At 43.4% G+C, this 23,856-nt stretch overlaps 1 protein-coding gene across 3 annotated transcripts in view; it reads left to right on the forward strand.

Annotated features, from left to right (window-relative positions):
• LOC148034443 (uncharacterized) overlaps positions 1-23,856 on the forward strand; it is a 355,106-nt gene that overhangs the window by 216,211 nt on the left and 115,039 nt on the right. For all 3 annotated transcript variants that reach the window (XM_087679378.1, XM_087679379.1, XM_087679380.1), the window contains one exon: positions 22,128-22,251. In XM_087679378.1, the coding sequence (XP_087535504.1) occupies positions 22,128-22,251 (124 nt within the window). The remainder of the gene's footprint in view (positions 1-22,127; positions 22,252-23,856) is intronic.

The raw sequence follows: 23,856 nt of genomic DNA on the forward strand, positions 1-23,856 counted from the left end.
AGCAGAGTTGGAATTATTCATGGCGACCATTGAGGAAGTGTGCTCCTCGGCGCAAGAAGAATCTACCACTGACTCATGGGTGTTGGATAGTGGGGCATCCCGTCACATGACCAACAAGAAAGGTCTATACAGTTCTATGCAGCCTCTACAAGAATCCATCATTGTGACGGTTGGAAATGATGCTAAATGCCCTGCTGCGGGCACAGGTACTATTTCTTTTGTTGTTGCAAATGGTGAAGTCAAAAAGCTTTCAAATCAGGAGAAATCTCTTATCAGTTTGCTGCCATAACTGATCTTGGTCATGAAGTGAGGTTCAAGAAGACAGGTGCAGAAATTATTGATAGTGCTGGCACAATTGTTGGCAAAGGAGAAAGAAGGAACAACCTGTATGAGCTAAGTGCTCTTACAGCCACCGCTGGAGTGGGCACAAGTAAGCTTTGGCATGAAAGGTTTGGACACATCAGATTTGCAGTATTGAAGGAGATGCAAAAGCAAGGTATGGTTGCTCACCTACCTACAATAACTGAATTGAAGGAACCATGTGAAGCTTGTATGATGGGCAAGCAACAGAGAGGCATTTCCACAAGAAAGCAAGAATAGAGCACATGCTCCTCTAGAGTTGGTGCATGCTGACTTGTGTGGTAAGATGCCTACATAGGCCTTGGGGGGGATCTTCTTATTTTATGTTGATTGTCGACGACTACAGTAGGAAGATGTGGGTGTACTTCCTTTGTGATAAGGCTCAAGCTTTTGTTAAGTTTAAAGAATGGCTAATACTTGTTGAGAATGAAACAGGGAAAAGTGTGAAGAAATTTAGAACAGATGGTGGTGGTGAGTTCCACTCAAAGGAGTTTGAAGGATTTTGCAAGAGCAAAGGGATCAAGCGTCAATTGACGATGCTTCACACACCTCAGCAGAACGGTGTTGTGGAACACAGGAATCGCACCATTGTGGAGATGGCAAGATGCATGCTAAAGGGCAAGGGATTGCCTAACCATTTTTGGGCTGAAGCTGTTAATACTACAGTCTACATTCTAAATCGGAGCTATACAAAGGCTCTCAAGGGAAAAACACCTCATGAGGCTTACATTGGTAAGAAACCATCTGTCTCACATTTCAGAATTTCTGGATGTGAATGTTATGCACATGTTCCAAATGAGAAGCGAAACAAGTTACAAGCAAAAAGCAGAAAATGTATCTTCTTGGGTTATAGTGATGAGCAAAAGGCTTACAAATTATATGACCTGGAGGCAAAGAAGATCATCGCGAGCCGTGATGTGGTGTTCAAGGAGGAGTTGCATACAGTGGAGGAGGAGAAGGCAAGTTCTTCCACTTTATCATCAAGCGAAGAAGTAGTCCACTATGAACCTGTCCCGAGAGCTATCCCTATCCTTAAGGAGGAGGAAGCATCATCTTCAGATGATGAGGAAAAATTTCACTAACCTGACATCACCCCACTGGAAAAGCCATTGCCGCGCTAGGTGAAGCAGCTCTATGACCACAATAATCCTATGCCTGCATCTGTTGAGGAGAAAGCAGACGGACCAAGGAGGTCTCAGAGAATAGAGGAGCAAAGGAGGGCTTCTGCTCACATAGTCAATATGGCCTTGATGGTTGAGATTATGAGAGAAGTAAAGGAGCCAACTGACTTAGAAGAAGCACTTGCAGATCCATCATGGAAGGCTACTATGCAGGCGGAGTATGATAGCATAATGAAGAATGACACTTGAGAGCTAGTGGATCGACCAGCAAAGCGGAAGGTTATTGGCACCAAGTGGATCTGGAAGGTAAAGTACAAGGCTAATGGTACCTTAGAAAAGTACAAAGCTAGACTGGTTGCCCAAGGATTTTCACAAGTTGAAGGGTTTGATTTTCAAGAGTTATTTGCTCCAACTGCCAGAATGACCACTATTCTCACGGTACTTGCAGTGGCTGCCCACAAGAAGTGGCCAGTGTACCAAATGGATGTTAAGTCAGCGTTCTTAAATGGTGACCTCAAGGAGTAGGTGTACGTGGCTCAGCCACCAGGGTTTGAGGCCCCCCATTCTGAGAATAAAGTGTGTAAACTGAAGAAGGCATTGTATGGGCTGAAACAAGCCCCTAGAGCATGGTACCAGCGGATAGATAGGATCTTTTTAAACCTAAACTTCAAAAGATGTGCCTCAGATACTAACTTGTATGTTTACAGGGATGGTAAAAAGTCTGTAGTGATTGTCCTATATGTGGATGACCTTCTTATTACAGGTGACTATGAAGATATGATCAACCAAACTCAAAAGGCTTTGAGTTCTGAGTTTGAAATGACAGACTTGGGCTTGCTCCACTGTTGTTTGGGAATTGAAGTTTGACAAGAGCCAGGAAAGATCTTCATCTCTCAGAAAAAGTATGCATGGGAGATCTTGAAGGCATTTGGCATGACCGAGTGCAAGGAGATAGCTACACCTATGGAGGTGAATGCAAAGTTATCCGTCGAGGATACATCAGCACTAGCAGACATTGGGAGGTATAGGAGGTTGGTCAGCAGTCTGATCTACTTGTATAACACCAGACCAGATATTAGTTTTGTTGTTGGTGTTTTGAGTAGGTTCTCAAACAAACCTCATGAGAGTCATTGGAAGGCTGGGATACGGGTGCTCAGATACTTGAAGAAAACTCTTGACTATGGTATCACATACAGTTTTGGAACTTCTCTTGTGGGGAACTGTGACTCAGATTGGGCAGGAGACATTGGTTCCAGGAAGTCAGTTTCTGGTTATTGTTTCTCTTTGGGTTCAGGAATTTTCTCTTGGATTAGTAAGAAGCAACCAACAGTGGCATTGTCTTCTATCGAAGCAGAGTACAAGGCAGCTTGTTTTGCTGCATGTGAGGCCGTATGGTTGAGAAGGATTCTATGGCATATGGGAGTGCAGGATGAATAACCAACTGTGCTGAGATGTGACAATCAGAGTTGCTGAGCTGGTAGCAACTTGAGGCACATTGTATTGAGTTGTGTGGTAAGGGAGTTAAAAGGGGCCCCTATTGTGGGGTCCGGGGGCCACGGAAGCGGCCCCTAGCTGGGGGGTCCCAGGAGGGCCAGCGGCCCCCCTGGTGGGGGTCTAGGGGCAGTGCCCCCGGCCCGATGGTAAAGGGAATATTCCCTGGTCGACTAGTGGAGGCTCATATGGTAGGTCGGTCAGCAGGCCCACCTAACGACCTTCGCGGGCTATAAAAGCTAAACCGCTTCGCAGCCATCTCTCACTCATCTTTCACCCAGTCAGAGTTGTTGTTCTAGCTAGCCTTAAGCTCTTCACCTATCTTCTGTCTAGATCGCCATCTAAGCTTCACACAGTGGAAGCGCACGGGTGGACAGAGGCATCTTTGTATCAGTTGTTTGAAGTTAAAGAATTTACTGATTCTCCTCTTATCTGTTGTGTACTCTCTATCTCTTTCTCAGATTCTGTTCGCTGCGCCGTGTAATATTTTACATACACTTCTTGAAGTTTCCCATGTAAAAATGCAGTCTTTATATCAAGCTAATGCATGGTCCATCCATAATGGGTAGCCAAAGTAATTATAGACCTAATGGTAGTCATGGAGGAGGTAGGAGCAAATGTCTTCTCATAGTCAATGCCATTCTTCTATGCGTAGCCCTTGGCCACAAGCCTGGCCTTATACTTGTCAATGGATCCATTTACATTCCTTTTCAGCTTATAGACCCACTTTGTACCAATGGCTTTATTCCCAACAGGCAAAGATACTAAATCCCATGTTGGATTCTTTATGATGGAATCACACTCAGCTTGCATTGCTGCCATCCAATGCAGACTATGTTGTGCATCCTCAAAACATTCAAGCTCCTCATCATCAAATATATCTACTGCCATAACAAACTCCATGGTATGTACACCATCATGCATAGGAGTGTGCCTTTTAGTACGACCAGCAATAGGAGCATCCAAATGGCTATCTTTCATAGTTTGCAAATACCATCTAGGCATTTGCCTAGCCTCTTGACTATGTACAAGCTCTTGTTGAATTTCAAATTCAGCACCTTGCTGACTATTCAGATCAGCTATGGGCTGATTTTCTGCATTACCCAATGGAGCATCTAGTTGAACATTAAGTTCACTTGTTGAAGCTTCAATTGTATCACTGAAAGAAATGGGTAGAAGCCCTTCAAATACATCATTGGCAGCTTGATATGTGTCAAAATCAGCAAGGGATAATTCTCATTTTTTATACGTCCCTACTGACAAATACCTTTTTAGAGATAGGATCATATAATCTATATCCTTTGCTCTCACTGGTGTACCCCACAAAAATTCATTTAACAGCCTTGTTATTGAACTTCTTTCTGAGTACATTGGGAATGTGTGTATATGCAAGACACCCAAAAGTAGGAAAATGCCCAATAGAAGGTTTCCAGCTGTTCCAAGCCTCAAAAGGCATGACATTCTTTAATGCCTTGGTGGGGCACCTATTCAAGACATGGCAAGCACACATAACTACTTCCATCCAAAAATTGTGTAGCAAGCTCTTTGCTTTTAGTATACATTTGGCCATCTCCATGAGTGACCGATTCTTTTGCTGTGGATTATAAATAGTAGTGTTGTGATGAACAATGCCCTTCTGCTTCAAAAAAGAATTTAGTATAGAGGACACGTATTCCCCCCCTCGGTCCGAATGGAGAGTCTTCACACTGTAGCTAGATTGATTTTTAGCAAGTGTTACAAAAGCCATAAATGCATCATACACTTTTAACTTTTTACCAAATTGTAGACCTAGTAGAAACAAGTAAAGTCATCAATGAAAGTGACAAAATAATAACAGCCACCCAATGATTTTGTTAGCACAAGCCCTCATACATTTGAATGCACAATCTGTAACCTGGCAGTTGGTCTAAAAGCAACATCACGAGGAAACGAAAAACAATTCATTTTCCCCAAAATACATCCCTCGCATAAGTGCTCAAGAGGTCTCTCCAAGAGAGGTAAACCATCAAGCATTTGTGTATGATGCATAAGCATCGAGCTACCATAGTTTATATGCCCCATGCGAGCATGCCATAACTTCGCTTGTGACATAGGAAGAGAAAGAGTGGACGCTAGATCGACCGACAGATCAACTGAAAAAACATCTGATAGTGGTGATTCTAGGCACATCACATCTCACAGAGATTTATTTGCTTTTGTGATTGTAGCCCCTTGGCAAGTCTGTACAATGTGCCAATAATGCATTATACCCTATTAGAGGTATTGGGGAGATTGTGTTGATAGCCATTGATGGCTCTATTCTTCGCTTGCAGGATGCCTTGTTTGTGCCAAATATAAAGATGAATTTGTTATCTATTTCTTTTTTGGCAATGTGTGGCTTGCACGTCACCTTTGATGATGACAGATGCATGGTGAGAGATAAGGAACACATGACTTTGGTTTTGATTGGCACTCTATGTCATGGGTTATATGAAAAAACCATGTGCTTGCACCCTGAGCAGAGCTAAATGCTCTATCAGCCCAAGAAGAGTCATAACTACATGTGTAAAAACAATAGTCCATATCTGCAAACAAAGGACGCAGACTCAGTGGCAGTAGAAGGTGCATCAGAAATAGACATCCCTAACTTCTTCTTTGCCTTGGCTATGTGCTTTCTACACTCAGGGATGTAGTGTCTTGGCTTCTTGCAATAGTGGCGCTTTCCCTTCTTGGCTTGCGTGCCCTCTTGTTTCTTATTTCCCTGTGAAGTATGTGAAGTCCCAAAGCTCTTTGAATCATTCTTTGCTTGGCTGCTCTTGCCCTTCTGCCTTGCCATAAAAGCGTACTCAGAGGCTATAACATCCACACCACTGTTTTTTCTTGTCTGCTCCTCCTCTATGAGCAAATTGACCAGCTGAAGGAAAGTAAGTGGCTGTGGGGCAATCCTCATGGTGAGGTTCAAGGCCGTATGAAAGGCCAAGTACGAGGGCAACAATGAATTCAAGGTAGTAGATATCAATTGTGCATCTAAGTAATACTCATCTACATTCATAAGCTACTCACGCAAGTCCTAAATTTGATTTAGATAATCCTGCATAGAATCACTCTCATCCAACTACTTTGTCTCAAGCTCTTTTTTCAACAAAGAGATATGCATCTCATTCTTTCCAACAAACATCAGCTCTAAGGCCAGCTAGGCTTCTCGTGAAGAAGCTGCAGAGACTGAATGTGAGGGATGATAGATCGCTAAACTACCAATGCAATCAACGAACAAAGCATGTGCATCCCGTGTATCCCATGCCTTTTCTGTTGTTGCTGATCTCTGGGGAAGTGGCTGAGCTGGAGCGGGCTGAACAAGCTGAGTTGCCTGTTGTCCATGTCCTCCTAGACGAGTAGTAGTAGGAGCCACAACTCCGGGCCTACTTCACCGTTGACATAATCCCAAAGATTCTTCGCAATTAACATATTGTTCATCATGAAGGACCAGAGGGAATGGTCGTTACCATCCAACCTATCCTCCTTGGATACGTAAGTAAATACATCACCTCCCAGATTTGCCATGATAAATGATGCTCATTAGAGAGCAAAGAGCAATGTCTCAAGCTAGGGACCAACTTGGAATTTCAGAATTTCAAGAAATTACAGCAAGTACTTTGCTGTAATTAGCAAATTGAAGCACACTCTGTCAAAATTTTCTGAAACGCACGCTGTCCAAGGTGCAATAATTGCTCAGCAGCACTGAAAATGCAAAAGCCCCAAAATTTCTTGTCCCAAAATGCACGAAATCAGTCTATTTCAAACTGTCATAGGTGTACATGTGCCAATCATTGAGTTGATTGCAAAAGCCCCAAAATGTTTGTCCCAAAATGCATAAAATCTCTGCTGTGATTGTGTCCCAGACACGTATTGGGATTGAGAATGCCTGCGTGGGCAATAACCCCCTTCCTAAGAAGTGAATCTGAATTAAAAAATATTTTAAAAATTCTTTTACCTCTAATTCTGAGCTGTGGTTGCGAACTTGGTGGTGCAGGTAGCGGCTGGAGGTCGAGATCTCGATTGGTAGGTGCAGCCGGAGGTCAAGCTGCGGGATGGTTGTGCAGGGGGGTGGTGAGAGCAGCTCAGTTGGTGGGTGGGCAAGGCTAGACCAAGCAGCAACTTTGCTTGGCAGGGTAGGTAGGGCAGGTGGGCGTTTCTGCAAACCTACGGGTGGCGATTGGTACAGCAAGCAGGCAGCGTTATGGCCAGGTAGTTGTGGGCTAGGCACACGACGCAGTACTGGAGGTGCAGCTTGTCAAATGGCGGCGCAAGTGACAGCGGACAGGGAGGCGCTGACGATGCAGGGCAAGTGGCATATTGCAGGTGTCTAACAACTTGAACTAGCCTGGTGACGATTGTGTCTTAGGTCGGACTGGTGGGCAGGCTCAAATGGTTGACTGCTGATAGCACCTAGGTCAGTAGCTCTGCTCAAGGGCCTCGAGCTGTGTGCTGATGGACAATGGCTAAGGAGCTCAGTTGGAGATGGTGGCCTCAGGCTGAGTTGAGCTGAGGGCCAGTTCTGATACCAAATGTAAGACTAGGAAGAGATTGAAACTCAACTAACAGTAGAGTAGACAGTGTGTAGAGTGTGAGAGCACAATACCCAATACAATAATCTAAAGTGTAGGGTGCAAGTACAAAATACAACCCTTAAACCTTAGGGTTGTAAGAGGGTGTTCACACCTGAAGAGTGTGAAACACAATAAGTGCCTAAATTGTGTAACATAGGCACATAAAATAAAAGGAATAAATCTGGGGGGAAAAATCTCTCGTATGGAGAGTAAAAAGTGCCCTAGCGCCCTATTGAAGATCACCGACACTCCTCTGTGAGTGTAGGCACGAGTCAAATCCAACAACAACGAGGTCCCAAAGACCTTGAGACTCAAGCACTTGTTGCATATAGTTTGACCAAGTAGTGAAATTCGACTCGTTGAAAGGAATCTTGTCCATGAAGGCATTCTTGGCCATGCCAATAGGAGTGGTAGTGCTCAAATAAGATGGATAGGGTGGGTACTGGGGGAAAAGGAGTACACTTGGGAATGGATTGCCCACCAGGCATATGAGAAGTGTGTACAGTGGATCCAAATGTGTGCATGGAATGACTAGGCATGGGCATTGTCACCGCATGAGGATCCCATGGTGGAGGGATAGGGACACGTGGAGCAGAGGATAGAAATCCTTGCATAAGACTAACCCATGGAAAATGCGATGGCGCACCATAAGTAGAGGATGAAAGTCCCTGCATCTGAGAGGTCATGGTGTGTGTGTGGTTGGGGGTAGTGAGGGGGATGCCCATCACAGCCAGCCTAGGTGGAAAAGATATGCCTACATGAGGAAAGGTAGAGGGAATTGTGTTAGAGGGTGTTATTCCCTGTAATGAAGCCCCATAGTGTGGAGTGGTAGGTGGAAAAGGATAAGTGATAGTGTTAAGAGGTGGAATGCCCCCTAGCGAGACACCGTGATGGGAAGTGGTAGGGGAGTGTGAATATGGAATAGACAATGAGAATGTGTTAGGAGCGGAGATAGAAGGTCCAACTCCCAGTGTGGTAGAGACGTATGTGGAATGTAAGTCGAGGTTTTGAAATGAATGTGACATGGCTTCAAGACAAGAGGGTCGGATGGGAGGGAGAGAAAAAGAGTAATTGACTTGCTCAAATGAAATATACTTGATGATGAATGTTTGCTTCTTGAGCCTCCTCTGTTAAGATTTACATACAGTTGACGATTCGGATCCTACACGCCAAAAGGAAAATTAGGAGAGGGTTTTGATTCGAACGACTCAAAAGGGTTGTACGAACATGACACAGGACCTGGCTAATATGATGAGGATGGATTGCCAGTCGTCCCCAATGTCGTATCTCCTCCATGATCAGAAAGGTGGCCAGCCTCACCAACCGGTCTAGGAGTAGCAAAACTAGAAGGGATGTCTTCAGGTCCGTATTTGTTGCCTAGGTACTCCTCAAACTCCTCCTTTGTGAGATTAATGAAATCTGGAATATCTGGCATAGGTGTAAACATAGAGAGTGATGGTGAGGGTGAATATGGAGTGTCGTCTTCCTTGCTGAGTCCATAATGCCTCCTCAAGGCCTCCAATGATGGAGAAGCCTGATAAGATATCATGGGGTCTCGAGAAGTTGTCTGTGACATTGTGATTTGGTTACAAGTTGTATTCTGTGCCTTGTGTAAGGACTAGCACTCCACAATATTTGCAGGATACTCTTTATAAGAGCACCAGCTAGTGGAGGCACCACTAGTGTTTGCACTAAGGGAAACACAGTGTGTACGACCATGACAAAAGCACAATGAGACAAATACAGACACAGAAAGCATAACTCAAACCCTAAACACAAAACTCAATACTCAAACACAGAAACTCAAACATAAACAGAAGAAGGAATAGAAAGAACACCACTCTAAAGTGAATGAATGTTGTAAGTGAACGTAAGAGTATACAGTGTGCCCAAGGGCAGAGTAGTGTGTTGGAGAGTGACGTCCACCGGAGATGGATCCCAAGTCTCTGACCACCAATTGGAGTGTAGTATGAAGAGGATGCTGCAAATGCAAGTGTCAGGAGGGCCTGGAGCACCAAACGCAAGTAGGACAGGTGTGGAAGAGGACTGGCAGCTGTCGCTTGATGTGGATGAGCTGCCACCTGATAGAGGAACTATTGCCTGATGCTGATGGACACCAAATGCAAGCTGAAGAGGGCTTACCATGCACTATATGCTGTTGCCAAGTTGTGGCAGCTCCAAACACGAGCAGAGGAGGCTCAGAAGAGTGTCGCCAATGCTGATGGAGGAGTGCTGGACGCAAAGGATGATGTGGCAGCAATCATTGGGGCTGGACAGCCACGTGTGTGTGGATTGATGGCTGAAAACTCACGCGAGGGTGAGAAACTTGCACACACGGGAATAAGAGTGAATGGGGAAAGCCTATCTATTTATAGATAAGGATGGAGCCTCCCAAATTTAGGTTTCACTAAACTCTCTCGAATTGCTCCTTGTTTTAGTGTTTTAATTAAATTAATCTTGTTTTGGGTTTGTTTAAGTTGCTAGTTAGCATAGAATGCATTTCTTAGCTCAATAGGTGGTAGGGTGGGGGAGTGGAGTACACTTGTAAACTTGGGAATTAATCCTAGAGTGCCCACAATGCATGCAGGAAGTGTGCACAGTGGATCCAAATGTGGGCGTGGGCATGGCATGAGTAGCCCATCGAGAAGGGATAAGGACATGTAGGGGAGAGGATGGAAATCCTTGCATGGAAGCAATCCATGGAGTGTGTAATGACGCACCGTAAGCAAAAGCTGGAAATCCTTGTGTCTAGAAGATCGATAAGGGGGGAGGTGAGTGGCTAAGGGTAGTGAGGGGGATGCCCATCATAGACATCCCAAGGTGAAAACAAGTGCTCACTTGCAAGAAAATGTGGAAGGCACAGTGTTAAAGGATGGCATCACTCCTAATGATATACCATGGGGCAAAGAGGTAGTGAAGTGAGGGCAGGTAGAATAAGGGGTGGAGAAAGAGAAAGTACTAGGAGGAGAGAAGTAGGATCCAACTTCTAGTGTGTTGGATGGAGAAGTGGAGTGTAATCCAAGTTTTCGAGATTTCCCTACAATGAGGAATCACATCCACATGATGGAGGAGCTTGGGGATGACCTTGCATCCCTTGATACGGACATTTGTTTTAGAGGACCTAGCTGTGACACTTCTCACATCTTTTGTCACTAACATATGATGTGTTCTATACCAATTTTCTCACTTCTTATAGTCTCCCGACTCTCTCCTCGGAGGAGCTAGTCCCATTGGTGCTTAAGCAGGATGCATGTCACAATGAGACAGATTCTTGTGGAGCTTGTGCACATGGTTGTGCTTATGTGGCTTTATCTTTAGGTTTAGGACAAGCTAAGCAGAAGAAAGGGAAGAGGAAGAAGTTGGAGTCATCTTGCGAATTTGATATAGATTTTGTGGGGAAGCGTAGAGGATATCCCACGTGTCCTTGTTTTGGGAAGATGTCGCACCGCGAGGAGACGTGCTAGAGAATATACCTTCACCTTCATCTAGGAGTGAAGGGTGAATCTATGTGGAAGCCTTCGTCTATCTCTACATCATCACCCACTATTACCATTGAGTTTGTGTTTCTACACGTTCATTAGGTGGAGGAGCCTTCTGCAGCTGTCTCATCTTCTGAGCAGCCTTGGCTCATTGACAATGGTGCATTCAGTCATATGACTTCCCGAGGTGATTTGTTATAGGATCTCTGTCTATCAAAGGATATCATTATTGTTGTTGATATTGCTTGGGTGTATGTTAGTGGTATTGGTTGTTTGACCATCTATCAAGCTTTGTTTTTTAGGCCCTCCATGTTTTGCACTTGGGCTTCCCTCTCCTCTCAGTTTATGGCCTTCCTAGTGTCAAGACTTGTGTTGTCTTCAACGAGCCGGTCGTCATTGTTGAGTCATTGTTGAGGATTCTTCTACAGAAGCCACTCTTGTGCTAGGTTGGATGGAGACAAGGCTATCTATGCTCCATTTCCTTTTCCTTGTGCAAGGCCTCTGAGGCAAATTCTATTGCCACACCTATTTCCGCTTATGAACCATTTATCCCACAGGTTCCATCCCATCCCCTACCCTCTCCTCTAGTGGTTCCCTCATACCTTCTATCCCTTTCAGAGCAGGACGATATCGATGATGCGGCTGTGAATTTCTTGGCCCTCTATGTTTGAGAGGGGGCTTCCCAAGATTGTGAGGAGTTTCTTTAGGGTTTCTACTCTCCTTCGGGGCTTTTCTTTATGTCGTGACCTCTTTTCTTTGTCATGGAGCCACCATCCTCTACCACTTGACCCTTGGTCCTTGTTGTTTCTATGTAGCTTATGGCATCTTGCACAGTTCCTCACTATTATTTCATAGCTAGGATAGAGGCTTGGCTCAGCCATTCGTGACTAGAGTTTTCAAGAGTGATCCGTTCGAGTTCTCTTTGTTTCCATTTGCCTTTGTGACTTTCCGTTTGATTGGATTTTTATATAGAGAGGGGGTCTTGCTCCTTGCTTGGCTTTCTTCATCGACAAACTTCATTGACACTGTCACTCTTTTTGCCACCCTCAGATCCGCATCTTCTTTGGCCTTCCACCACATCCAAGATTTGAGAGGGGGTATTAGCAGTCATGTCTCTTATGTAGTCATCTCTTGCCTATGAGCCTCAACCTCAATTAGATGAGGATATTAAGAGCTTTGACATTGTATTTGTTTGTCATTTTGTGTGTTTTAGACACTTTAGATGGAGGGCACATTAGTGCATTTCTGTTTGGGTACTTTTGGCCCATCTTTAAGGGTTTTGACCATATTTAGGGTTTTGCCACTTTTTGCCTATATATAGGTAGCTTGCTCTTTCACTCTCATTATTCATCATTGATCCTTCGTGATTAGCCAGCCCTCCTCATTCTTTAATTCATTTGCTACTATCTGGCACCCGCATTGATGTGTAGAGCCGCGTGTTGGGGCTGTTAGTTGCACATCTTATTGTGAAGGCAGGCTTGATTGGATTGTGCAAGTTGTTTGGACCTTGCTTACAACTATGTGAATATGGTCATGCAAGAGTAGTGGGTCATGTGGCAAGGATGGTAGAGTGACCTTGGCACATGATCGTCTTGTCGTGGAGTGGTGAATGCTCATGCAATGTCGACATGAGTGTTAGCTTTTTGTGGTGGGAGGTTGCGTGTTGTGTTGATGAGGTGATGGGATTGAGTAGGGTAGGTGGACTGTATGGAGATGGGGTTTTGGGAGGGGGGCAGTGGGGGCAGTGGGGGGATGCCATGCACTCATGTGGAGATGGCGGGGTGACACGAGTGGGTGGCGTGCAATAACAACCTATAGCTTGACTTCTTTAGTTGTGCTCTAATCAAGAGGCTTGTGGATTGACGTTGGGGCTCGGTAGGCAAGTATGTAGCCATTGTATTCAAGTTGTGAATTGACTAACATTACAACCCGTTCCCGTAGCAGGCAAGATAGGGGTTAAAAAAAGCAAGCGTCAGGGTTGCTTTCTCATTGTTATTTGTGTGTAGACCAAGCATAGGCAAGCAAGTTTGCCACTCATGCACACAAGCCTCCTATTCCACCACATATTGAGAACACAGTTGGGTTTGACTCAGGCCTATGCTCACAAAGGAGTGTTGGTGATGCTCATAACACTGGAGCACTTTTTACTCTGCTTACAAGAGGTTTTTTTCCCCAGATTTATTCTCTTTTATTTTATGTGCCTATGTTACACAGTTTGGATACTTATCGTGCTTTACACCTTTCGGGTGTGAACACACATTAGCAACCCTAAAGTTTAAGGGTTGTACTGTGTCTTCACTCTCACACTCTCTTCACTGTCAAGTGTGCTCTCAGCTGAGCTTCGATCTCTGTGTATCCTCACATCTCATATTTGGTATCAGAGCTAACCCTTAGCTCAACTAAGCTCGTGGCCACCACCAATTGAGCCGCAACCAGTAGTGACAATAGCTCCAATCCCACGAGCCATGTCCATCACTAGCAGCGCGCCAGATCACCTCCCAAGCAACGCGTCCGCTTCTGTTACCACCACTAGGTGGACCCGCCGACTAGTGCTACTGCCCCAAGCATTGTCAGTTCAACTCCCTGTGCTTCTTCCCTGTGTAGCCACCAGTGTAGCACCCCACCTGTCTAGCACCCTTGCTCCTTGGTTAGCTCTTGCCTTGCCAGCGCCAATTGCTGCTAGTCCATGGCGCAATCTGACACTGCCGCCCTAGTTTTCAATTTTTGCTTCATGTGGCACGTGTTCCACTTGCTGCACCACCTACTCCAGATGTCTAATTTACTTATGCAACACAAGGCCAGACATTCAGTTTGTAGTTTCAACCCTGGGCAGAGATGTGCATTGCCCACGAATGCCACATTGGCAAGCTGTAAAGCGTGTTTTTTGTTACTTGCACAGTACTAGGACTCTTGGACTTTATGCCAAGGAGAGACCACTGCAACTACATGCCTACAGTGATTCAAATTGGGCTGGTGATTTTGATTCATGCCACTCTACTAGTGGTAATTATTTATTTCTTGACTCATCTTGCATCTCTTTGCTTAGTAAGAAACAATCCATTGTTGCCACATTGTCATGTGAAGCTGAATACAAGGTAGCTTTCACTACCACAATTGAATGTGTATGGCTGAGACATTTATTGGCTGATTTAGATGTATTTGTCACGGAGCGTATTCCTTTGTTTACTAATAGTTAGAGTGCCATTGCAGCGGCAAGGAACCTAGTGTTTCATGCATGCACAAAACACATAGAGATCCACTATCACTTTGTTAGAGAGAGGCAACATGCAAGAGATATCAGCCTTATCTATTGTCCTACCACCAGTATTGTGGCAGACATCTTCACCAAAGCTCTCCGTCGTGACAAATTTGAAGCATTCCGCAATGCTTTCCATTTGATCTCCTTTGGTGGATGATCCTTGTATATTGATGATTCTTTACTCCAGGGGGGTTTGTTGGGTTTGACTCACGCCTACGCTCACAGAGCAGTGTTGGTGATCCTCAATAGAACACTTGGGCACTTTTTACTATCCTTACAAGAGGTTTTTCCTCCCAAATTTATTCTCTTTTATTTTATGTGCCTATCTTACACAATTCGGGCACTTAGCAAGCCTAAAGTTTAAGGGTTGTACTTTGTACTTGCACATTACACTCTTTGATTATTGCATTGGGAGTCGTGTCTTCACTCCCACACTCTCTTCATTGTCAACTATACTCTTAGCTCAGCTTCAATCTCTACGCATCCTCTCACATCTCATAAATACGAGCACCCTATGCAAATTGCTTCTATCCTTAGTCTTGGCAATGGAATGAGAATGTTAAGCTCAACGAGACCTCAACAATCGGACATCAGATGGAGACGCTTTTTCTTTCAAGAGTTCAATGCACTCATGGCTCAACTATCTCTCACCTAGTTGGTTGGTACTCTAGCTTTGAACTATCTAGCTTCTTCTCACACTCCTTATGCAAGCAAGAAACGAAATGATTCAAATAGTGTAGTAGACAAACCTACTTACTTTTGCCATGTCATAGTGCAAATGCATGGAAGGTTTGTTGATAGCCTCACCATTCATGTGTCGTAGTCTACTGTTTTCCTCTTGACTCGTGACTATTTCTTTTCCCTTTTGCATGCAGTTTGGCCTTTGCAGACCTTGTGTGAGGAGAAAAGGAAGAGTCATCTGTAGCAGATACACTAGAAGAGCAAGTACAGGTAGGGGAGGGTAGAGCATTTCTTGATCTCTACTCTCCAACCCAAAGGATATCACCTCTACTCTCTTCTCCAACATTGAAATCTGGTAAGCTTCCTACTATGCTGAGTAACTTGGAGAAATACTTGTAAGACCTGGATGAAGAAGACTAAGGCTGTATTGGTCAAAGCATGAATCAAACAGATGAAACAATCCTGAACAAGCAGAAAACTTTTGCTGCCACTATGTAGCCTACTTCATGTACTTAAATGGAGACCTGGAAGACTGTAAATTTATACCATCTTAGACATAAAGGAAAGGAGATGTCCACAGCTTAACCAACTCAAGGAAATCCAAAAGAGGACCAACAGGTTATCTGCAACATCCAAATAGGTGTATTACTGCTGATTTACATAGAGATACCTATAGACCAAGAAATGAACCTGCTCCAAATCTCAGTCCTTGCAGTTAGAGCTTCCCAATCACAAAAACATGGATACATAAGCTGAGTGCAGTGGGTTTCGAAAGAGCATACAATCTGCCTGTTACTGCATCAATTGCATTATATAGACATCTGGCAACAATCCTAAGACCTAGTAAATTATCCAACCACTGAGAGTAACCACACAGAGGATCAGGACCGACAACCTGGACTATGTGGCACCAATTTAAGTTCTCTGTTCCAGCATATGCTTCATATCTTAATGAGCTAAAAATGTAATTACAACTCTGAGCAAAAGCAAATAAGATTTATGAGTTTGTGGAGGAACTTAAACCATCTTTGTGCAAAGTGGGAAATCTGAAGATTTACTGGCATATATCAAGAACTGTGATCAGGAGAAAAATGTAGGTACAATTTTTAAAGAGCAAAATACATGCTGCAGTAGAAAGTCCTATCACCCTCCAATCAATGCTCTACGAAGATAGTGTCTTATGATGCTCTGACCTTGGTGAAATAGATGCCCACAAAAATCTTGAATGTTCCATGAGCGGATCCTCATAGGGAATACTAAGTCTCTCAGATTGGTGTATCTTCATGGCCCATATCTGTCTCCTTTGCCTCCTGTTATAGAATCTATCTTGTCTCTTTTCTGCAGTCTATGTTGTCTCATGATACCATATGAACATGTCCCTCCATGCTTTTAGTGCAACTATTCTTCATATCTGCATATCTTTACAATTTGATTAACAGAGTTTACTTGATGATGTTATATCTTTCAGTTATTGTTTGACAAGGTTTTACATACATTCATACATTTTTATGTGCTTTTTTAAAACATCATCCCTTTACCCTTGAGGGAGCTTCACAATCCAATTTTGATGTGAGAAAAGGATTTAAAGTCCTCCTGATCCTTTCATATTTTCCATGAAGATAAGTTAAATTGCTTTGCATGCATTCTTTTTCACAGGCAGCTTAGACCTCTCTATTTGTTGGACAACAATCATAATTTGCTCTGAGATCTATGTATTTGTTGTCAGTTAATTATATGAATGCTGACGTGAATGTACTGATGCCACAGTGATGGCTCTGACTGACCGGGATGTATTGACGCGGATGCCTGTCACGAGCAATGTACTGACTAACTGACAGTGAGTTTGTTCCCAGCACAACAGTGAGTCTGTTCCCAGCAGGGGGTTGCTCATCAGTCAAACAGGCAGGGGGACCTGCTTGCTTGGCATTGAGTGGATGTCTTAGATTGCTAGATGGCAGAGACCACTAAAAGAGAAACCAGTGGACATAAGACCAAACTTGACATAACCAATTGGGCTGACCACAGGAGGCACTGCATCAGAGGGGTGGTACAAGACTCCAACTAAAGACGAGAAGTTTTACTATAGACAAAACGGAAGGAGAGCTCATGAAAATGCCACTCCCACAAGTGCCAAGCAATGGGCAAAGATGCAAAGGCTGATTGCGACAAACGGTTTGGATGATGTGAAAGCCCTCATAAGAGATGAGATTGCAGCAATATGTATGCCAATGATTGACAAGGTGACAAGCGACATGAATGCAATGCATGAAACATGGGGAAAGGAATTAAATGCTAAAATGGATGCAAACCTGAACGCATGTATGAAAGTGTGGGCAACATGTAAAAAAAAGTCATGAATGACATGGATATAAAGCAAAAAGACATGAAAATTTGCAGGAGACATTCAAAAGGGAACTAAGTGCTGTTATAAATGCAAATAGGAAATCGTGCATTAATGGCTGGGATGATGCAAAATACAAAGAAATCAAGGCTGACCTGCAGGTTGATATGACAGATAACTTGGACAAAGCAAATGATGCCCAGAAAGTAGATATAGATGCATTGAAATCTGATGCAAATGCACACATAGCAGCCAATGAAATGGAGATTACTGAACTGAAAAGGCAGTTGGAGGCATGTAAGAAAGAATTAGCGACACAGAAGTCAATGATGGATGCATAAATAGCAATGCTAGTTGCACCAGAATTAAAGAAAGAGGTGGAAAGTTTAAAAAAGGATATGCACACATGGGTGAATGTGGTAGAAGAAGCTCAGAAGATAGTAAAAAATGTTGAGCATACAATGAAAGAAAATGCACAATGGATTCAGGTAATTTTAAAAAAAAACAAAGGGATGCCTCAAAACAATAGAAGAAGAAGCAAAAAGGAAAATCCATGCATTACGTGTTTGTGTGGTGGGGTGGGTTGAAAAAAGAATCCCCCTAGAGGATGCTAAAACACTTTGTGCTAAGATGGGTGTGAATGAGACACGCATTATGGATGCCTAGAGGGTGGGTGATCCAAGTGACAAAAGAGGTCAAATGCTCATGCTGAAATTTGAGGACATGGATAATAAGAAAGCCTTCCTCTCAAAAAGAAAGGCTTTCAAAGGTGAAAAGGTTTATCTCAATGAGAATCTTACACCCATACAATTAGAGCATAGAAGGGCTAGCATGCCAACGGTGTTGGAGGTACGTAAAGAAGGCAGAGTAATCATAGTAGAAGGAAGGCCACAATGACAGTACGCAGCCTATGAGACCTTAAGGATGTCCCTTTGGAATTATAATGGTTCAATGAGATTTCATGCATGTTATTTTGAGGATACTTTTTGTGGGATAGACATAGCTATGTATACAGAGACACATCAATGGATAAGTTCTAGATTACCAGATGTTATGGGATACAAATGGGAGAGTGTTTACATGCCTCAACCTCATAGGCCAGGGGGAACCAGAGGGTTAGGTGGGGTGGCTATTCTTTATCGTGAGAGCCTCGATGACATGATTCATGTGGTGTCACAAGATGTGCAAGCTAGATATATGTGGGTAAGGCTAAGGATAGGGCGTTTGAGGGATCTATATCTTGCAGTATGTTACTTCCCACCTGCCTATTCAACATTTTCCCTTGGGGAGGGATCACCATTTGAAGTACTACATGAGCACATTATGAGGTATGCAAGCATTGGGGACATACTACTAATGGGAGACTTTAATGCTCGAATAGGAAGTGAGTAGTCAGTCTTTTTTGATACTGAACTTGAGATGTTTAAAGAGTTGGCATTGGACATTGAAAGGACATCTGAAGATAAGGAGATGATAGCATATGGATCCCATTTGCTAGCATTAGGAAGTGTTCGCTGATTAGCTATATTCAATGGCTTATCAAGATGGCCAGGAGCAAATGCTTTCACTTGTTGAAACAACAAAAAGGGAGCCAGTATTGTGGACATTGTAATGGGCTCGCCAATGTTAATTCCAGAAATTAAGCATTTTGAGATATATGACAAACCAATTAGTTTAGTAGGCGACCATGCAATCCTAAAATTCACCCTAGCATGTGTTCAGATAAAGGAAACATGCACACACGTACACACATTTCCGCACTATGAGTTTCTAGAGCAAACTTCACATACCTATAGTGATACAGTACGAAATGGCTTAAGCCAGCTAGACTAGCATGAACCATTGGGGGATGTGACTAAATCTCTAGCGAAGGTTTTACATACAGTAGCTACAGAGGCATTTCCATGTGAGATGGGCTCTATTGCACCACGTAGATGCACTGCCCCTCAAAATGCTTGGTATGATGATGAGTGCAGATAGACTAGGACCTGCCTACAGAGGAATGTTATACTAGGGACATGCACACATAAGTATGCATGGAATGTCTCTCGTCATCTTGTGCAGAAAAGGAAGAGGGATTATCTAGCCAAACTAGAGTCTAAGATGTATCAGCTCTTTTTAAGCAAGGACAGTAAGAAGGCATAGAAGGAATTTCATGATAGACAATCCCCAATTTAGTTGACATCACCTACGGTATGGCAGGAAGATGCTAGTGCACTATATGATGTTCCATCACAAGAGCACATCAAACTCTAGGCCAACAGAATGTGAATTCTTTACGGAAAAAATGGTGAGGTATACCATTTAGAGGTCAAAGAATGGGAGAGCACATGATCAAGATGGCCTTGTGGTAGAACATTTTGCACACGCATGTTATGCATTGGCCCCTATCTTGTCAAATATCTTCAATAGGGTTGTATGTGAGGAGTTTCTAGCAAGTTGTTGTGACCGCACAATAGTGCCAATTTTTAAGAGCGGAGATCTATTGGTTTTTAAAGACTACTGCACTATTGTGATTGGCCATATGCTAGGGAATATAGATGCCTCTATTGTGGAGTATGAGTTGAGTTGGTGGGTTGAAACAAAGGGGATATGGTCTCATGAAGGCAAAAAATTTATTATATTTTCATGGATTTCCTCACAATTTTTGATAGGGTATCACATGCAGGACTCATGTAGAGGTTGCGAACCATTGGGGTACCAGAGGATATGGAGTGGTGTATTTAGACATTGTATGAGACAGTGACAGGTAGAGTAGGAGTGCTTGGAGGCACAATAGACTCAGTGTCTAGCACGCTTAGCAAGGTTGTCTGCTCTCTCCTTTGCTATTTGTCTTGTACATTGACGAGATTTCAGATTACATACAGAGATGGGGTGGTCGAGGAGTTAGCTTGGCTGGGGTATTAATACTAATTTTGCTATATGCAAACAATATTGTGCTCATCTCAAATTCACCTGAGAGGCTAGAGTGACATTTTGATGCATTGCATGTGTTTTGTGAAGAGAAAGGCCACAAGGTTAATCTTGAAAAGACAAATTATGGTCTTTAACACCTCGGCAGTTTGGGTGACATGCTCAGAGCATCACTTTATGTATGATGATTAGTCTCTGAAAATGGTTAGACAATATGTATACCTTGGGGTCACTTTCAAAAGGTCACAATTTTCATGGAAGGAGACTTCAAAGGCTAGGCTTGCATAGGCATATGTTGCTTTGGGCACTCTAGAGCGACAGTGTGCACACATATAGTTCCAGGGACTCCGTACCAAATTGTGGCTCTTTGACACTTTAGTTATGCCCACACTACTCTATGGAGCAGCCATTTGAGGCCCAAGCCTTTATCATACTAGACGGGTGCCTCTCATGGACCATAACGGACTTGAAGCACAACATTATGATGGCTGGGAACATATGGAGAGACCGCTGGTCATGATGATAGGATATATGATAAGGGTGAAAGCGTCAATACCACAAGAGATCATCCGAGTAGAATTGGGTGTAGCACCCGTGGTAGTGGAGGTACTATTCCACGCAATCATCTTCCTCCAGAGGATATGGCAGCTCCCTAAAGACTGATACCCTAGGCTAGCTGCTCTGGAGTCTTCAAGATAGCTTGCAGCAAAGGGAGATAGACAGTGTTGGTATGCACACATGAGCATGTGGCTGAACTTGCATGGCATGAATATACAAATTGCCACCATTCGATTACAACCTTGATTGTCCCACTTCGAGTCTCAACCATTCAAAGTTGAATAGAGCGATCAGAGCAAACATCACTAAAGTGGAGACAAAGAGGACTTGGTTCAAGCCCCCTTTCCCACTAGGCACAGTACCAATGTCACTTCTTGCAACTTTCCCATCATGGTTTCATAGTGAGGCCAAGGTATATGGATGCTCAACTTTCTCACGGGATTCGAGTTGCTATTGGATAGATCCACACCTCATAACATTAGCTGATGATTGAGATAGGTCGATGGAGCCATGTTGCAGCAAATGAGAGGATGTGCTAGCTTTGTGGATGGGAGGTAGAGACGGAGTAACACTACATTTGTAGGTGCACTATATACTATGATATCTGAGGCCTCTACCATTGCCTCTTTAAGGAGAGCTTTGGACCATTGAGACGGGTGGACTATGAGGACCAGAGATGTCTTGGCCTTTTCTTATTGGAGCTCCAACTGCGCAGAGCAGCATTGTTACGGGATCGAAGGAAACCCCAGTCACATGCACCCCTCCAGAGGCGGTTACAGACTTTTTCAATATAGCTGACCCCCGGGCCACTATCGCCTTGGACAGTACATCTCCTACTGATAGGTGCCATGGAGAGACATCATGAGATGACATCACATTAGACAAAGCTATAGCGTTATGTAGAGCACAACACCCTAGGGTACTTGCTCATCACCGTAGGCATGCTCATATGCGACACATTCGTGTCATGGTTGCTCGTTACAAACGAAGATTACTACATCGAGTCAGTTGGGGGGTAGCTTGCAAAGTCTTGGTGGATTCCATACACAGAGAGGGAGATATTCTATACTCTTTTCAGTTTCTCAATTTTCCAGATTCTTCATTTTCCATTTCAATTTATGTGTTTACTTCTCTGATGAGAGATGATGATACTAGTTGTATTAATTATGGTCTCATAGGCCATTTTGGCCTTCTAGAGAAGCTAATAGATCTTTCCTTCTTCCTTTCTTTCTATGTAGTCATGTATTCTGTTCAAACAATCCCTGTTTTTTAGCTTTCACACCCTTTCTGATATGACCATTGTAAGACTTAAGCTCTATCTTCAAATGTTATGTTCAGGTGTCAAAAATTCTTGGTAAAGAAAGGACCGCTACATATTTAAAAGAAGCATTCTTGTCGCTACTAAATGACAATTCAAGAGAAGTACAAAGAGCATTGATTTCAACTCTTCAGCAAGTAATAGGTTTGTTCCGACTATGCTTTTACAATGTTTGGGAAAAACATTTGTGGTATAAAACACGTTTCCTTATACAATTTTCTTCATTTTATACTATTATCTCTATATTTAGCATTCAGAGCTTAACACAGCTGTCTTATTGAATGACTTTGTGCAATTGAATTATATAACAACTCAATACAGTTGTATAAAAGGGAAGTTAGTGATCTACTTGCCACCAGTTTTCAAGCAATTTCAGTTTATTGATAAATGCTGAGTAAAAGAATTCAATAATGCATGTGCTGTATGTTAATGGAACAGGCTGTCATGTAATTAAGCTTGTAAAATGGTGAAACAAAATTACCATATGATGTGCTTGATGCAGTTAGGGGAGTTTGTAGCTCTGATTACTTCAGCTAATAGAAAGATGCCTTTCATGAGGAAAACAGAAACTTGCAACACAGCTTTTTCATACTTTGCTTCATCCACCCACCTTGCAAATGATCTTTCAAGGATGAGGTGTCTAGCTATATGGTTGTAGTTGTCTTTGCTACTCCTAACCATCACTCTCATGCAACTTCATCTCATTGGCTAGTCTATTTTAAGATGTCTTGCTTCTAAGAAAGATACACGTATACACTCAACATTTGATCATGCTAGCTTCCAACAAGTGAAGTGAGTTTATTTTCTCCAAACACATGGGACTAGTACCAATTGTATACTCACATTTTTTTTTATTTTTTTTTTGCAAATAAAGTGTGGCTAATTATATTACTTCAGAAAAAACCTGAATACAAAGACGTGTTCATGCTTAACAAACTAGCTGGAGCTAATGATGAGTTATAGATATATCAAGTGTACAAGCCTCTCAAGGCGGTCTAGGGGGAATGGGGGCAAGAAGCCATGGAAGGGGGGTGTATCGCCATCTAGGGCTGCCTGTTTGCATCATGAAGAACAGGTCCTGGCTGCCCCAAGTGCGCTTGAAGTGAGAATGGAGCTCCTAATGAGCTCGATGTTGGGTATTTGACTCACGCCTCACTTACGCCTACGCTCATATGGGAGTGTCGGGATCAGTAGGACACTGGGGCACTTTTTACTCTCGGTAAGAGAGGTTTTTTCCCCCAGACTTATAGTCTTATTGTCGTATGTGCTTATGTGCTTATGTTACACACTTATGGGCACTTAGTGTGTGTCGGGTGTGAATACCCCCTACAACCCTAAGTTTAAGGGTTGTGCTTTGTACTTTCTGTACACACTCTTTCAGTCTATGCTCTTGGGTGTCGTGCTTCACTCTGTCTCTCTTACTCTCACACTGTCTACTAAACTCTAAGCTGCACCTCGATCCTTCGATCTCACATTTGGTATCAAATCGGTCTGCAGCCCCCGTCAGTTTCGCCCTGTACCTGCGTGCTTCCATTGCACCTGTAGGAGCCGCCATCTCAGCCAAGCGTGTCCTCAGCCCTGTGTCTGCTCAGCGTGCATAGGGCGCTCGTTAGTTGCCAATAGGTCTACTCGTCATCAGCCTCCTGCTCGTCGTTAGTCTCGTGCTCGTCATCAGCCTCCAGCTCGTCGTCAACCTCCAGCTCGTCGTTTGCCTCCAGTGCCAGCTCCGCCTGACTCTGGCGCAACACC

The sequence above is a fragment of the Lygodium microphyllum genome, chromosome 6 (genome assembly GCF_053477565.2).
Source record: "Lygodium microphyllum isolate KBCC chromosome 6, Lygodium_microphyllum_v1.1.10, whole genome shotgun sequence".
In the NCBI taxonomy this organism is placed as follows: Eukaryota; Viridiplantae; Streptophyta; class Polypodiopsida; order Schizaeales; family Lygodiaceae; genus Lygodium; species Lygodium microphyllum.